General features: G+C 38.7%; 1 protein-coding gene across 4 annotated transcripts in view; it reads right to left on the bottom strand.

Moving 5' to 3' along the window:
- ikbkg (inhibitor of nuclear factor kappa B kinase regulatory subunit gamma) overlaps positions 1-18,289 on the bottom strand; it is a 55,782-nt gene that overhangs the window by 34,601 nt on the left and 2,892 nt on the right. For 2 of the 4 annotated variants that reach the window (XM_061903076.1, XM_061903078.1), the window contains exons 2-3: positions 8,390-8,530; positions 1,773-2,029 (exon numbers count right to left, since the gene is read on the bottom strand). In XM_061903076.1, the coding sequence (XP_061759060.1) occupies positions 1,773-2,029; positions 8,390-8,530 (398 nt within the window). Of the gene's footprint in view, positions 1-1,772; positions 2,030-8,389; positions 8,549-11,598; positions 11,916-18,289 lie in introns of those variants that run through there. The other 2 variants (XM_061903080.1, XM_061903079.1) reach the window with 2 other exon arrangements.

The following is an 18,289-nucleotide window of genomic DNA, read 5'->3' as shown; positions in this document are numbered from 1 at the left end:
ACAGGTTTTGTGCTGAAAAATATTAACACTCCATCAGTAATATTGCTACATGATGCTTAGTCATCTCTTCATCTTCTTCAACTGCTTATCCGGAATCGGGTCGCGGGGACAACAGCTCTAGCAGAGACCCCCAGACTTCCCTCTCCAGAGCAACATTAGCAACTTCCTCCTGGGGAATCCCGAAGCTTTCCCAGGCCAGAGAGGAGATGTAATCCCCCCGTCTGGTCCTTCGCCTGCCGCGGGGTCTCCTCCCGGGGGGACGTGCAACAAGTACCTCCCTTGGGAGACGCTTGTGAGGTAGCCGCACGAGATGCCCGAACCACCTAAACTGGGTCCTTTCCAAGCGAAGGAGCAGCGGGTCTACTCCGAGTCCCTCTCAGGTGACTGAACTTCTCACCCTATCTCTAAGGGAGAAGCCAGCCACCCTTCTGAGGAAACTCATTTTGGCCGCTTGTATCCGCGATTTTATTCTTTCGGTCATGACCTACACTTCATGACCATAGGTGAGAGTGGGAATGTAGATAGCTCGGTAGACCGAGAGCTGAACCTTACAGTGTGGCAGAGAGACTGCAATACTGCCCCAGCTGCTCCGATTTTTCGGCTGATTTCCTTCTCCATCTTTCCCTCACTTGTGAACAAGACCCCGAGACACTTAAACTCCTCCACCTGAGACAGAGTCTCGTTCTCTACCTGGACTGTAAAAAACATCAGTTTCCTGCTGAGAACCAAGGCCTCAAATTTGGAGATGCTGATCCTCATTCCAGCCGCTGAACACTCGGCTGCGAAGCGATCCAGTGAGAGCTAAGATCACGAACCAAAGGTGCCATTAGGACCAAATCATCTGCAAACAGCAGTGACGCAACCTTTAGACGTATACCCTCTCCGCCATGGTCACGACTCTGCCTAGAAATCCTTTCCGTGAAAATCACAAACAGGAAGGGTGACAGAGAGCAGCCCTGGCGGAGACCTACCCCCACTGGAAACGGATCAACGACTCTCGCTTTGGTTGTCCAGAGCCTGGAGGGCCCTCAGCAGGGTTCCCTTCACCCCGTACTCTCTCAGCACCTCCCACAGGATCTCCCGGGGAACCCGGTCATATGCCTTCTCCAAATCCACAAAGCACATTGGATAGGCATACTCCCAGATGCTTAGTGTTTCACTAAAACCGGATCTGCTTAGCACACAGCTTCTAAAACTTGTAGTTCATCCTCCGTATGTTAAAGCTCACAAATACAAAATTCTGGATCATCATTTGTCCCAAAGTAGTCTATGTTCTTTCTCAGAAAGTCTGCCATGATTAGTAGTTGTTGAAGAAATAGCAAAGGTTGTGATGCGCTTTGTGTAATCAATGCGCCGCCGGCCTAATGCTTAGAATGACCAAAATGTATAAATATTACATGTTATTATAAATGTGCCTGTTACTAGATTACATATATACGTACAGCATGTATATGAAAGGTTGTGGATGTTTTTTAGAGTGCTTTGGAGAATAGATCGAATCCCTACTACTTGCATCAATAGCCACCTCTTGCTAGTGTTTATTAACGATTTAGAATGCATTAAAAAAAAGGAAGACATGTTCTTGTCTCGTTATGATATACAAATAAAAAGTGCAGCCCCCCTATAACCTTAAACGGTAGACACGGGCCCTTGGTACGAACTGAACTAATGCTGCATGTGTGGCATTCCGCTGAGTGAACCACAAACAGCAATTAAATATTTTTTCAGCCAAATGTCTATTTATGGACCTGAAGAATTTTCAAAGACCAAACCTGTGATGCATCTGTAGGCCCATTCTTGGTTGGACAAGGACCTTCAGTCTGACTGGAGCTACAGCAGTTAGATAAGGAGGCTGATCCGTTCACCAGGCTCTGTAAGGAGTAGTTCTCCTGGGCCAACCTCTCCACCAGGGCCCTGGCCTCCTGGAAGCGACAGCTAAGAAACTCTCTGTCCTCCCTTGTCTTTCGCTGCCAACACTCCATCTCTTCACAGCGCTGACGCAGGGCGAGGTTGCTTCGCCGCAAGGCCTCTGGGGAAAGAGAAAGGGCACTCGTTGTCAAACAGATACACCACTTGTCTTAACAACAATGACAATAATTATAATAATAATGATGGAGCTTAGAGATATAAGATTATTAAGCTTGCCTGTGGATTGTTTTCATAATCCTACAGAACTACCAGGAAGGCTACATTCCCATTAACTAGGGCAGGGCGATATGGCCTTTTATTAATGACTCGATATTTTTAGGCCATGTCACGATACACGATATTTATCTTGATATTTTGCCTTAGCCTTCAATTAACACTTGATGATATAATCCCACCAGTATGATGATTCTATGTGTCTACATTACATTCTTGTTCTTACTGCATTAATATATGCTAATTTTAAACTTTCATACAGAAAGGTAAATCACAACTAAGTCAGTTTACCAAAACTGTATCTATTAAACAGTTATTAAGTAGTGGCACAAACATTCATTTAATTTCAAAACAGAAAGTGCAAGATTGTCAGAGACATTTTAAAACAAGCTATTAGTGCACTTTTGTGCATGATGATGTCACTAAGATCAGTGGTCCCCAACTACCGGGCCGTGGCCCGATTGGTACCGGGCCGCAGAAGAATTTTTTATTCATTTTTATAAAAAAAAAAAAAATTATATACATATATATTTTTTTTTATTACATCAACATAAAAACACAATATACACTTACAATTGGTGCACCAAACACAAAAACCTCCCTTTTTCATGACAAAGAAAAAAAAAAGGAAAAAAAATAGGATCCCCCCCCCCACCACTGACTAAGATGATATATCAAAACAACACGAAATTAAAGTGCACTTTTCGTACAAATCGCCCCAATATTTTAAAACTAATAAAGTGCACTTTTGTGCATGATGTCACACAGAATATTTCAAAAAAGTGTAAACTAACAATTAGCTGCATAATAGGAAATCTAATTGTGTATGTCCTTCGCTACGTGGTAGGTAACTGCGGAGGTTATCTCCTGTTTTTGACTATTTTTTTCATACAGTGTTGATCTGGAAATGGAAGACGTCAGGCTCAATTGGCTGAGTGCTGGCTGCTTCGGCATTTTGTTGGTGTGGCACCGGCCGAGATGTTAACATGTGGAGTTTCAAGCACTCCTTATTCTCTAGAGGGTGACTTTTGAAATGATGCTACAAGTAGTGCGCTACTTTTTGTAGCAAAGCTTTTGCCGCATACTTGACATATTACGATTGTCTGTTTAACATCTTCCCGCTTGAAGCCAAACCACCGCCAGATGATGGACCCTGTGCTGTTTTTCTTGGGAATTATTCTTCCTCCATTTGTTACCAGATTCGCACCTTCTCTCTCCGATTACCACTCTCACCGCTACGCTGGCACCACCTACCACAGCTATTACCCATGCCGCTACCTCTGCTCTGCGAGAGCGTATTTCGTTGCACGCGCAACAGTATATGACGTATGTAACAAGATGCGCTTGTTTTATCTTTCTGTGAGAAGGAGAGACAAGAAAGAGTGAAAAAATGCCCGCAGCTAAAAGCAACTGCGTGAGAACGGATTCTCGAATACGGTACTCATAATATAGTCATTTTCTACATCGCACAGAGACAAACCCGCAATATATCGAATATATCAAATATATTCGATATATTGCTCAGCCCTACCATGAACACAGGGCTGCTGCAGTGTTTGAAAAAATATTCATGGCTGGTACGCCTCACAAACTGGCACCTTCATGATGTAAGTGAACACCTCACATGACATCATAACCTCAATCAGTATCACATTGCAACCATGGCATTAGTAATGTTCGTAATGCTAACTGATAATAAAATGGTAGGATAAATGGGATACAATTGCGTTGACAGGATTATTTAAAGAAAATCTGCTTCTTCCTACTCCTTTTCCCACATGCTGTAGTGAAATAACTGGAAACATGTTATGCATTACGTTGTAATTATATTGTATGCATGCTCGAAATAAACTGAAACGAACACAATAGTGAACATACTAGACAACTTGTCTTTTAGTTGTGAGTAAGCAAACAAAAGCTCCTAATTAGTCTGCTAATATATGCAGTAACATATTGTTTCATTTCTCATTCTTTTATGTTTTCAACATGATCATGTATTATTAATCTACTAGTTCATTACTGTTAATATCTGCTTACTTTCTGTTCTGACAGGTTCTAGCTACACTCCTGTTCAAATGTAGGGCTGGGCGATTACGGCAAAATAATAATCACGACTATTTTGATTGATATTGTAATCACTATTAATTACACGATTAATTATTTTGAAAACATCAGTATTTCTTGTACCATCAAAACTCAACTCCAAAGTTAAAATAGTAATAACAATACATTTAAATAACAATAGCAATACAAAAAACATTCCAATATAGTTTTTAACATTTTAATTGTTTTTAGTTTTGTTTTTTAAATTTTAACACTTATTTTTTGTGTCAAATAAAATTGAATAAAATGTTTGTTAATTAAATGCAAAAATCCTCACATTGATTGCTGCAATACGAATTTTGACCAGTATAACCCTGCTAATTGCTACTTATTATTTAACAGTTTCTAGTAAACATGCTTTTTTTCCCCCTCATCCTCCGTTCCACTGTTACAAGTTCAGGAATTTACATGCACGTTGCCAACCCATTAATCGTTTTTTTTTCAATTATTGAAACTTCCGTGGTCGTGAGAAGCCATAATCTACATCAAAATGTGATTAATTGTCCAGCCCTATTAAAATGTAATAATGACTTATTCTTCTGTTTTTTGATATGTTACATTAGGGCTGGGCGATATCGATATACTTGATATATCGCGGGTTTGTCTCTGTGCAATATAGAAAATGACTATGTCGTGATATTCGAGTATACATTCTCACGCAGCTGCTTTTAGCTGTGGGCATTACGCTACACGCTTTTCTCACTCTTTATTGTCTCTCCTTCTAACAGAGATGTAAGCCAAGCGCACCTTCTTACATACGTCACGTACGTATACGCCCTTGCGGTATGGGTAACGTTAGCTGTGGTGCGAGTGGTAATACGAGAGAAAGGTGCGAATCTGGTAACAAATGAAGGAAGAATTAATTCCCAAGAAAAACAGCATGGGATTCATCGTCTGGCGGTGGTTTGGCTTCAAGCGGGAATATGATGAACAGACAACCGTAATTTGTCAAGTGTGGGGCAAAAGTGTGGCTACAAAAAGTAGCAGCACTGCTAATGTGTAGCATCATTTGAAAAGTCACCCGCTAGAGAATGAAGAGCGCTTACTCCGCTTGTCAACAGCTCCATTCGGTGCCACACCAACAAAATGCAGAGGCAACCATTTCCACATCAACACCATATGAAAAAAATAGTCACCAACAGGAGATAACGTCTGCAGTAACCTACCACATAGCGAAGGACATACACTATTTGATTTCCTATTATGCAGCTCATTTTTATTTGACTGTTATTGAAATATCTTGTGTGACATCATGCACAAAAGTGCACTTTATTTGTTTTAAACTATTGTAGTGGTGCTCTGTATAAAAAGTGCACTTTAATTTAGTGTTGTTTTGTCATCACTTGTCCAGGGTGTACCCCGCCTTCCGCCCGATTGTAGCTGAGATAGGCACCAGCGCCCCCCCGTGACCCCAAAGGGCATAAGCGGTACGAAATGGATGGATGATGTCATCTTAGTGACATCATGCACAAAAGTGCACTCATAGCTTGTTTTAAAATGTCTCTGACAATCTTGCACTTTTTGTTTTGAAAAGACATGAATGTTTGTGCCTCTGCTTAATAACTTTAATAAACAGAGTTTTGTCAATTGACTTAGTTGTGAAGTGAAGTGAATTATATATATATAGCGCTTTTCTCAAGTGACTCAAAGCGCTTTACATAGTGACACCCAATATCTAAGTTACATTTAAACCAGTGTGGGTGGCACTGGGAGCAGGTGGGTAAAGTGTCTTGCCCAAGGACACAACGGCAGTAACTAGGATGGCACAAGCGGGAATCGAACCTGCAACCCTCAAGTTGCTGGCACGGCCACTCTACCAACCGAGCTATGCCGCCCCAACTCTGCATGAAAGTTTAAAATGAGTATATATTAATGCAGTATGAACAAGAATGTTTTAATGTAGGCACATACAATCATCATACTGCTGTGATTATATGCATCAAGTGTTAATTCACGGCTGAGGCAAAATATCGATATATATTGTATATCATGATATGGTCTAAAAATATCAAGATATTAAAAAAAGGCCATATCGCCCAGCCCTACGTTACATAAGTTTTGGGTGATACCACAAATTTCGATATGGATTCAATACCAAGTAGTTACAGAGTCATAAATTGGTCATAATTAAAGTTCTCCAGTGTCCAGGGGTGTATTTCGTGGGTTTATTAACAATAAACATTTTCAAAAGATTTTGTGATGGTAAAAAATATCTATGTAATCATTGTAGTATTGACGATATATAGCCGTTGTACTTACTTTAGCAGGTTTACCCACACATTCATTTATTTGTGGCGGCCCGCCACGAAAAAATTACGGCCACCACAAATAAATAAATAAAAATAAATAAAAAATGTAAAAAAAATAAATTAATTTGTATTTATTTTTTTCTGCTTTTGACTCGCTCGACCGCTCATAAAAGCAATGGGACTCTGTCTGTGAATGGAGCTTGTAGTTACATATTATATAAATATGTATATAAATATGTACATAAAGTGTTGCAATTATATTCCAACTTCGCGTTCTTCTTGGTCATCGCTGCTGCTGCCTCTCCCGCCCCATCCACCCCCCCGCCGCCCGACCACACCACCACAAATAGATACCTGACCTGTGGGAAACACTGCTTTAATGTTCATAACAGTAAAACAATACAATAGCATAAATATCTATACCTGTCATAACTTATTCAATTAACTTTATTAATTAAATTAAAATTTCCCATCAAAAATGGTGCCACTAAGATGTAAAATTAAGACTCAGGGAATTTAGACATGTGATGTAATTGATTGATGAAGAATTCTGTTCCAAAACTTTAGACCAGTTGTGTAAAACGTAGGGCCCGCGAGCCAAATCAGGCTCGCCAGCAGGTTTCATCCAGTCCGTGAGATCAGTTTGCAAATTACAAAAATGAGCTGAAATTTTTGAATGAAAGAAACTGCTGTTCTAAGTGGGTCCGCCGGATTTTGCAATAGCAATGGTTTTGATTCCCTGCAGCGAGAGCGCGCATGACATCAGAGGGGGGCAGAGAGCTATGTGGCATATTAAAACACAGGTCCTTTCAAGAAATCCATTTAATAAAGAGTCATTATTAAGGTGTATTTTAAGTAGCCTTTGAGTTTGTGTAAATAAGCTGTATTAATTTCTTAAAAACTATGAAGAGTTTTAGGCTTCACGTGAGCTTATAAGTGATAGTGTACAAAATGATAATCTGTACTTTTTGTGTTGTACTTATTACTGCGGACACATTTTCTGGGCCAACATACATACTCTGAAATAATATGAATCCCCTTCTTACTTCACGTAGATAATAAAATGAGGATATAAATTTGATATAATTTAATCTGTAATTTGATTTTGATATTAATGTTCAATTCATCTTCTGATTGATTAAAAATTAACACCCATTGGAGCATTTTAAAACTCCGCCAGACTCAATTCCACCTATTTGACAGATGAACATTATCACATCTTTTATTCAGAAAGTATAAATACCGACGAATGAAGATAGAATACTAATAACCGCAACATGTAGGTGTGGCGGCGTGGCGCAGTGGGATAGTGGCCGTGCACAACCCGAGGGTCCCTGGTTCAATTCCCACCTAGTACCAACCTCGTCACGTCCGTTGTGTCCTGAGCAAGACACTTCACCCTTGCTCCTGATGGGTGCTGGCTGGCGCCTTGCATGGCAGCTCCCTCCATCAGTGTGTGAACGTGTGTGTGAATGGGTAAATGTGGAAGTAATGTCAAAGCGCTTTGAGTACCTTGAAGGTAGAAAAGCTCTATACAAGTACAACCCATTTATCATTATCTAAAAAAAATATTATAATTTCTACAATTTCGGCATGTGATTGGTCAATTAAAAAAAAAATCCAATCTGAATTTGTCTTTATTTGTAAGTTATTATGCCATGATTTTACCAGTCTGGTTCACTTGGAAATAGGTTTTCCTCCATGTGCCCCCTGAGCTAAAATGAGTTTGACATCGCTGCTTTAGACCAAATATACAGTCAAGGGTCATACTATAAGCAGGATATCTGCCATAATGACCATTTATTTATATACACTGTGTGTGTGTGTGTGTGTGTGTGTGTTTGTTTGTGTGTGTGTGAGTCTAACATCATTAAGTCCAATACAATACAAAGTACCTCTGAGCTGCTGATTGTCCCCGAGCAACCGGGTCACCACTTCATTGGCCGCCAGCTCAGGTGGGACCCTGAGGGCCCCCCCACTGTCCTCTCCTGACATGTCCCACTGCAGTGGACCCTCAGGTTGGGGCTGCACCATCCCTATAATATACACACACACTTTTAGAATATTATTATTTATTGAGTTCCTACATTTTTATTTTTCAGTATCAAATGGTTCTTGTCGGTCCAAAAAATGTTTACACTTTAAATAAGGATTCAATTTTCTTTTTATCCATCCATGCATTTTCTACCGCTTATTCCCTTCGGGGTGGCGGGGGGCGCTGGAGCCTATCTCAGCTACAATCGGGCAAAAGGCGGCGTACACCCTGGACAAGTCACCACCTCATCGCAGGATTTTCTTTTTTAGCCATCTAACCATCCATTTACTACCGCTTATTCCCTTCGTGGTCATTTTAGATATTTTCTGTTACAGACTAAAACAACAATATTAACAAAGTTATTTGTTGTAAGTTGATCTATTTTTGTCTTTTTGGATTTATTATATCTTAATATGGATACAATGGTATGCAGGTATGTACGCTTTTATAGACAAATTATACCATGTATGGCCGCTGCAGAGTTGGGTGGCGCATTTGTAAGCATTTCACCAATCTCGTGCACTTTGCAAATTATACGTCATTTCCATTGTGCGCAAGAAATTTGCATATCACGAGACGAGATTTTGTTGGAAAATGGCGCGACCATGCAAATGGATGGTTTGAGGACGGTTGAACAAGAATTTGCGGATTTCTGCACAGAAAGCTACATCGAACAAAAGAACAGTAAAAACAGTCTCCCAACACTGCGTAGATGGCATCAAGGGTTAGGGTTGGGGTTTGGGTTAGGGTTAGTACCCAGAACTTCCAACACAATCAATATATAGCTGGAAGAAATTTCCAAAATTGCCAAAAAGATTGTGCATTATACAAATTTGCAAAATGCGGTTGCGCATTTTGCAAATTGCGCCCATTGATTTGCAAATAGTGCACCACACATTATTCAAATATATAGCTGGAAGCAATTTGCAAAACGATTGCGCATTATACAAATTTGCAAAATGCGGTTGGACATTTTGCTAATTGCTCCCAATGGTATTGTGCTTACAACAGCTCTAAATGTTTTTTTTTTCCACCTGGAGAGGCCGTGAAACAGAGAAAATAAATGAGAAGCACTGATTTACAGTACTATTATAAAAAATAAAAAAACCTTAAATTTTACAGAGAAATTCTGGCGACTAATCAGCCTTTTTAATTTTTACTGTAACACAACACATTTACTGTAATATGTTGTAAACAACACTGTATATTTAACAGTACAATTCTGTCGACTAAGTTGACAGTTGTTTTTTTACTGTAAAGTTTACAGATATGTTTTACAGTGTACAATAAAAAATATACAATAATGATATGCTATTATAAGCGGCCCTCTGCCATAACCGCAATGAATTGGAGTTTGACACTGTTGTAAGCACAATACCAATGGCGCGCAATTTGCAAAATGCGCAACCGCATTTTGCAAATTTAATGTCAAATCAAATCAAATCAAATGTTTATTGGAGTCATCACTATACAGTGTACATACACAACAGAACTACTGACTAAACTACCATCACAACTTGGTTTACTATTTATAAAATATAATAATGTAGGGTTACCTGCAACTTAAAATAGGCCACCCGGCCTGAATCCACACTTGGTAGTAGTTTAGTCAGTAGTTTAGTCGTGGATGTACACTGTATAGTGATGAATCCAATAATGATTTGATTTGATTTGACATTAAATTTGCAAAATGCGCGCCATTGGTATTGTGCTTACAACAGCGCTAAATGTTTTTTGTATCTGGAGAGGCCGTGATACAGAGAAAATAAATGAGAAGCCCTGATTAACAATACTATTATAAAAAAATACCATAAATTTTACATAGAAATTCTGGTGACTAATCAGCCTTTTTTTTTTTACTGTAACACAACACATTTACTGTAATATGTTGTAAACAACACTGTATATTTTACAGTACAATTCTGGTGACTGAGTTGACAGTTGTTTTTTTACTGTAAAGTTTACAGATATGTTTTACAGTGTACATTAAAAAATATACAATAATTATTTGCTGTTATAAGCGGCCCTCTGCCATAACCGCAATGAATTGGAGTTTGACACTGTTGTAAGCACAATACCAATGGCGCGCATTTTGCAAATTTAATGTAAAATCAAATCAAATCAAATGTTTATTAGATTCATCACTATACAGTGTACATCCACGACAGAACTACTGACTAAACTACTATCCCAACTTGGTTTTCTATTTATAAAATATAATAATGTGGGGTTACCTGGAACTTGAAATAGGCCACCCGGCCTGAATTCACACTTGGTAGTAGTTTAGTCAGTAGTTTAGTCATGGATGTACACTGTATAGTGATGAATCCAATAATGATTTGATTTGACATTAAATTTGCATAATGCGCGCCATTGGTATTGTGCTTACAACAGCGCTAAATGTTTTTTCAATCTGGAGAGGCCGTGATACACAGAAAATAAATGAGAAGCACTGATTAACAGTACTATTATAAAAAAAATACCTTAAATATTACAGAGAAATTCTGGCGACTAATCGGCCTTTTTTATTTTTACTGTAACACAACACATTTACTGTAATATGTTGTAAACAACACTGTATATTTTACAGTACAATTCTGGTGACAGAGTTGATAGGTTTTTTTTTTTTACTGTAAAGCTTACAGATATGTTTTACAGTGTACATTAAAAAATATACAATAATTATTTGGTGTTATAAGCGGCCCTCTGCCATAACCGCAATGAATTGGGAGTTTGACACCCTTGCATCACGTCATCCGAAAAGAGGATGACGTAATGACGTAATGTCAGACTGGGAAATAATGCCTGTTCACATTACTAAAAAAGGATGACGTAATGCCAGACAGGGAAATAATGCCTGTTCAAATTACTACTTTATTACTATATTCAAGCGTGTTAATGGCGTGAAATGTATTAAAAATACTTCCAATTTCATTACACAACCGTGGGTGGTGTTTACTACAGCTCGGTGTTGTTTATTACGTTCCTCCACGTTACTGAAACGACTCTAAGCAAACCCAAATGAAATGTAATTTACCTTTTAAAAGCAAATACAAAGTCCCTTGTTACCTTATTTTATTTCCCAGTGTTGTTATCCGGAAAAGAGGCAACCGCTCGCTCACAAGCTGAGTGCAGCCAAGCTAGCGAGTTAGCAGGCTATCACACAGCTAGCGACTTAGCTCGGGAAGCTAGCTAGAAATAAACCGTTTGACCTCTAAGAAGAACTTGTTGCCAATCATAGTAGTTGACCGCAACGACCTTGAACACTCCGACGATTGAACCGCGCCTGTATTTTCCAGGTTCTCCTAAAACGTTACGCGTAGGTTGAGGTTAACTGTCAAGCCCATGACGAGAGTGTTGTTAGCAATTGGCGTAGGCAACTTAACCCCGTGTTTGGACTGTCAGGCAAAACTTTTTTTTTTTTTGTCTTAATTTATTTCGAACCAGGACATGAACACACTTACAACATAATACATCAAGCAATCCCACATCATTTCACATCACATCATGTCCGAAAAGTTGTATAAAGAAGCAAAGGTTATTTAATCTTACCCTTTTCCCACGTCAGAGGGTCTACAATTATATACATTGATCTACTGACCTCTTTTATAATAAAATGACATCCGTGAATGAGTAATACAAACGTTTTGTAATGAGTAATTAATTAGTTCAGTTATTATTAACATACTGAGATGAAGAATGTCTTATTTTCAAAAAGGTTGAAAGTGTTTCTCATAATTCTTCTTCTTTGTACTTTGTAAGCACTATTAATTTGAACATCCTCTTAAACTGGATCATATCAGTACAAAGTTTAACTTATTTACTTAATCCATTCCATAATTTAATTCCACATACTGATTTGCTAAATGTTTTAAGTGTTGTACGTGCATACAATTGTTTTAAATTAGATTTTCCTCTAAGGTTATATTTCTCCTCTTTAGTTGAGAAAAATTGTTGTACATTCTTTGGTAGCATGTCATAATTTGCTTTCTACATAATTTTGGCTGTTTGCAGTTTTACCAAATCATCGAGCTTTAATATTTTTGACTCAATAAATAAAGGGTTTGTATGTTCTCTATATCCAACATTATGTATTATTCTAATTGATCTTTTTTGTAACACAGTTAACGAATGTAGCGCACATTTGTAGTTGTTTCCCCATATTTCTGCACAATAACGCAGATATGGTAACACGAGCGAGCAGTAGAGAATATAAAGTGATTTTTGGCCCAGGATGTATTTTGCTTTATTCATTATTGAAATGTTTTTTGCCACCTTATGTTGTATGTTTTGTATATGAGATTTCCAGTTCATTTTATCATCTATTATCCATCCATCCATCCATCTTCTTGCGCTTATCCAAGGTCGGGTCGCGGGGGCAACAGCCTAAGCAGGGAAACCCAGACTTCCCTCTCCCCAGCCACTTCTTCCACCTCTTCCCGGGGGATCCCGAGGCATTCCCAGGGCAGCCGGGATATATAGTCTTCCCAACGTGTCCTGGGTCTTCCCCCTGGCCCCGGTTGGACGTGCCCTAAGCACTTCCCTAGGGAGGCGTTCGGGTGGCATTCTGACCAGATGCCCGAACCACCTCATCTGGCTCCTCTCGATGTGAAGGAGCAGCGGCTTTACTTTGAGTTCCTCCCAGATGACAGAGCTTCTCACCCTATCTCTAAGGGAGAGCCCCGCCACACGGCGGAGGAAACTCATTTCGCCCGCTTGTACCTGTGACACGCACCTGGGGATAGGTTGATTGGCAACACTAAATTGGCCCTAGTGTGTGAATGTGAGCGTGAATGTTGTCTGTCTATCTGTGTTGGCCCTGCGATGAGGTGGCGACTTGTCCAGGGTGTACCCCGCCTTCCGCCCGATTGTAGCTGAGATAGGCGCCAGCGCCCCCCGCGACCCCGGAAGGGAATAAGCGGTAGGAAATGGATGGATGGTACCTGTGATCTTATCCTTTCGGTCATGACCCAAAGCTCATGATCATAGGTGAGGATGGGAACGTAGATCGACCGGTAAATTGAGAGCTTTGCCTTCCGGCTCAGCTCCTCCTTCACCACAACGGATCGGTACAACGTCCGCATTACTGAAGACACCGCACCGATCCGCCTGTCGATCTCACGATCCACTCTTCCCTCACTCGTGAACAAGACTGCTAGGTACTTGAACTCCTCCACTTGGGGCAGGGTCTCCTCCCATTCCACCCTTTTCCGGGCGAGAACCATGGACTCGGACTTGGAGGTGCTGATTCTCATTCCGGTCGCTTCACACTCGGCTGCGAATCGATCCAGTGAGAGTTGAAGATCCCGGTCAGATGAAGCCATCAGGACCACATCATCTGCAAAAAGCAGAGACCTAATCCTGCAGTCACCAAACCAGAACCCCTCAACGCCTTGACTGCGCCTAGAAATTCTGTCCATAAAAGTTATGAACAGAATCGGTGACAAAGGACAGCTTTGGCAGAGTCCAACCCTCACTGGAAATGTGTCTGACTTACTGCAGGCAATGCGGACCAAGCTCTGACACTGATCGTACAGGGAGCGGACCGCCACAATAAGACAGTCCGATACCCCATACTCTCTGAGCACTCCCCACAGGACTTCCCGAGGGACACGGTCGAATGCCTTCTCCAAGTCCACAAAGCACATGTAGACTGGTTGGGCAAACTCCCATGCACCCTCAAGAACCCTGCCGAGAGTATAGAGTATAGTATAGTATCATGTATTAATACTCCCAAAAATCTGGTTTCTTTTACCCTTTCAATATCTACTCCGTCTATTTTTATTTGTGTCTGATGCTCTTTTCTACTGTCAGCATTATTTTAGTTTTACAGAGATTCAAAGATAGTCTGTTTTTATCAAACCATTTTTTAATTTGTTAATTTCTTCTGTTATTATTTGTATTATCTTCTGTTTGTTGAACAAAAAGCAGTTGTGTCGTCTGCAAATAAAACGAACTTCAAGTCCTTTGTAACTTTACAAATGTCGTTTGTATAAAGATAAAACAATCTTGGTCCCAGTATTGATCCCAGGGGTACACCATAAGATATATCCAAAACTTACTCGAACTCAAACGCTAGTCTCATCCCCGTCAAACATTTACTCAACCTTAAAGGGTGATTTACAGTGTTTTAGTCAAACATTGCCTCAACGCTAAATGATGATTTCCTGTGTCAGTGTTTTAGTCAACAAAATGTTATTTTCATGTGGTTCATTTAGCACACTCTATATCAAGAGTAGGGAACCTATGGCTGTAGAGCAGGGGTGTCAAACGTACGGCCGCGTAAAGGTTTTATCCGGCCCGCGGGATAAATTTGCTAAGTATAAAAATGAGCCGGAATTTTTGAATGACAGAAACTGCTGTTCTAAATGTGTCCACTAGATGTCACAATAGCAATTCTTTGTATTTTTGTTGATGATGCTAAATATGTAAAAAATAAATACATAAATAAACCACATGATGTTAGTGCACCAGTCGAGGAAAATAATCAAACTACATAAATAACATTCTGTAATTTGATTTTGATTTTATTTTTTTATCTTGAAAGATTGAAAATTAACAATAATGAGTTGACTGATGTACGTTATCACATAATTTAATCAGAAAGTATAAATAACGACAAAAAAAAGTTAGAATACTATTAAACGCAACATGTAAGCGTAAAAAAAAAAACAGCAACAACATTATAATTTGTAAATTTTCTTGTCCTATTTTTAAACAAAGAAAACAATCACAAATTGTCTTTATTTTTAAGTTATCGTGCCGTTATTTTACCAGTCCGGCCCACTTGGAGTACGTTTTTCTCCACGTGGCCCCCCATCTAAAATTAGTTTGACACCCCTGCTCTAGAGCGGTGGTTCTCTACCTTTTTTCAGTGATGTACCCCCTGTGAACATTTTTTTAATTCAAGTACCCCCTAATCATAGCAAAGCATTTTTGGTTGAAAAAAAGAGATAAAGAAGTAAAATACAGCACTATGTCATCAGTTTCTAATTTATTCAATTGTGTAACAGTGCAAAATATTGCAAATTTTTAGTGGTCTTTCTTGAACTACCGTATTTCCTTGAATTACCGCAGAGCATATAGTATGCGCCTGCCTTGAATTACTGCCGGGTCGAACTCACTTCTCAAAATAATTAGTGCATGCTTACTATTACCACCTGGTCAAACTCGTGACGTCACGAGTGACACTTCCCCTGTCATCATTTTCAAAATGGAGGAGGCTGATTTCAATACTGGTAATTTGAAATCGCACAAAGCGAAGAAGATGAAGAGCTATTCAGTATGATTTAAGGTCCAAGCTTACATCACACTAATTTTTTTCACTGCATGCCTTTGGTAAGTGCCGGATTGAGAAGAGGTTTTAAAATAATTAGCGCATGCTTACTTTTACCGCATGCCTTTGGTAAGCGTAGGGGTTAGAGGAGGTTTTAAGTTAATTAGCGCCCCGGCGGCAATTCAAGGAAATACGGTATTTGGGAAAAAAGATATAAAAATAACTAAAAACTTGTTGAAAAATAAACAAGTGATTCAATTATAAATAAAGATTTCTACACATAGAAGTAATCATCAACTAAAAGTGCCCTCTTTGGGGATTGTAATAGAGATCCATCTGGATTCATGAACTTAATTCTAAACATTTCTTCACAAAGAGAAATATTTAACATCAATATTTATGAAACATGTCCACAAAAAAATCTAGCTGTCAACACTGAATATTGCAGTGTTGCATTTTTTTTCACAGTTTCTGAACATACATTCATATTTTGTTGAAGTATTATTAAATAAATATATTTATAAAGGATTTTTGAATTGTTGCTATTTTTAGAATATTTTTTTTAAATCTTACGTACCCCTTGGCATACCTTCAAGTGCCCCCAGGGGTACGCTTACCCCCATTTGAGAACCACTGCTCTAGAGCAGTGGTTCTACCTTGTTGGAGGTACCGAACCCTACCAGTTTCATATGCGCATTCCTCTTTAGTGAAAAATAATTAGATTTTTTTAAATTCAAGCCAGCTATATATACAATTTAATGTTTTTGGTAACACTTTAGTATGGGGAACATATTTTAAGTAACAGAGACTTAATTTAAGAGTTATTTGGACACACATCCAAATAACCCACACATTAGGGGTGGGACCTAATAAGTTTACTTCTTCCCACTCCCTTTTGAGCCAATCTTGACATCTACAAAAGATTAGTCACATGTAATGTTTTCAATGTAGGTGTAAAAATAATGTATTTATATATTTGTTTTGTAGTTTATGTCATTCTCTTGTTTTGTTTGCATGGCTCCAAATAAACCATTCATTCATTCAATAAACCATTCATTCATTCATTCATTCATTGACACTAGGGGAACGTATAAGTTATTTGGTTAGGCTTAGGGTCAGGGTTAGAGGGTTAGGGTTATAATAAGGCCATGCCGAGAATAAGACATTAATAAGTACTTAATGACTAGTTAAGAGCCAATATGTTACTAATTTGCATGTAAATAAGCAACTAATTAATAGTGAATATGTTCCCCATACTAAAGTGTTATCATGGTTTTTTTTACCGGTGCACAAAATGAACTGTACATGAAAGTCACCTTCCTCAAACAACAAAACCAACAGAGTGAATAAACTCAAAACAAATGACACACTTACAGATCAGTGTGACGTCTGCTCTTGCCGTATCCGTAATACGCCAATAGGGAGAAGTTTTCATTTACACAATGAGTCGGATGTTTTGACCTCCGCCGAACCCCTGAGGCCGACTCACCAAACCCCTAGGGTCCCCAAACTACGGTCCAAGTTAAAATAAATAAAATAATTATTTTATTTAGTTTTTCATTTTTATTTTTTTAAATCTGTCCTTTCTAATCCATTTTACGGTTGTTACCTGTTCTGTCTCCTAGCCGCTCAGTCAAATCATATTGTTGTAAAATGCATTTTCCCATCGATAGCATCATCAGCGGCAAGTGCGCAAAGAAAAAAAAAATATATATATATATATATACTATACAAATAGTACAACTTTTTATATTTTCCTTTCTTTGTTTTTTATTGTAGCAACATGGTGATTAACGTTTTGGAGATTTGGATTTGTGTATGCGTGTGCATGTTAATTATATATATATATATATGTATATATATATATATATATATATATATATATATATATATATATATATATATATATATATCCTTCCACTTTCCACCGCTTATTTCCTTCGGGTTGTGGGGGGCGCTGGAGCCTATTTCAGCTACAATCAGGCGGAAGGCGGGGTATACCCTGGACAAGTCGCCCCTCATCGCAGGACCAACACAGACAGACGGACAACATTCACACTCACATTCACACATAGCGATATCGACTGACCCTTATAGCGATAGCGACCCTACATTTTAGGCTAAATATTCAATATGGTGAAATCCACAAAATATGCCTTTTATATACGGACAAAAATCTAACAAAAACACTAACCTTAACCTTTATGTGCTTTTGCAATGGTAATTTGATTGTTTTTTTGTTTTTTTTGTTCATTAAGTCAAGCTTATCCCGCTTGTTACTGGATACTTTCTAGCAGACTTTTGTTTTGGAGACTTTGTGAAGCAACTATTAGCAACTATAATTATTTGATATGCTTAAATGTGCTGTTTTAGCATACAGTCTATATATCGTCGCCACCTCATCACAGTATATATATATATATATATATATATATATATATATATATATATATATATATGTAGGTGTGGGAAAAAAAATCACAA

The sequence above is a fragment of the Nerophis ophidion genome, linkage group LG06 (assembly GCF_033978795.1).
Source record: "Nerophis ophidion isolate RoL-2023_Sa linkage group LG06, RoL_Noph_v1.0, whole genome shotgun sequence".
In the NCBI taxonomy this organism is placed as follows: domain Eukaryota; kingdom Metazoa; phylum Chordata; class Actinopteri; order Syngnathiformes; family Syngnathidae; genus Nerophis; species Nerophis ophidion.
Note: the sequence above shows the minus strand (reverse complement) of the source record. Positions and strands in the feature narration are given on the sequence as shown.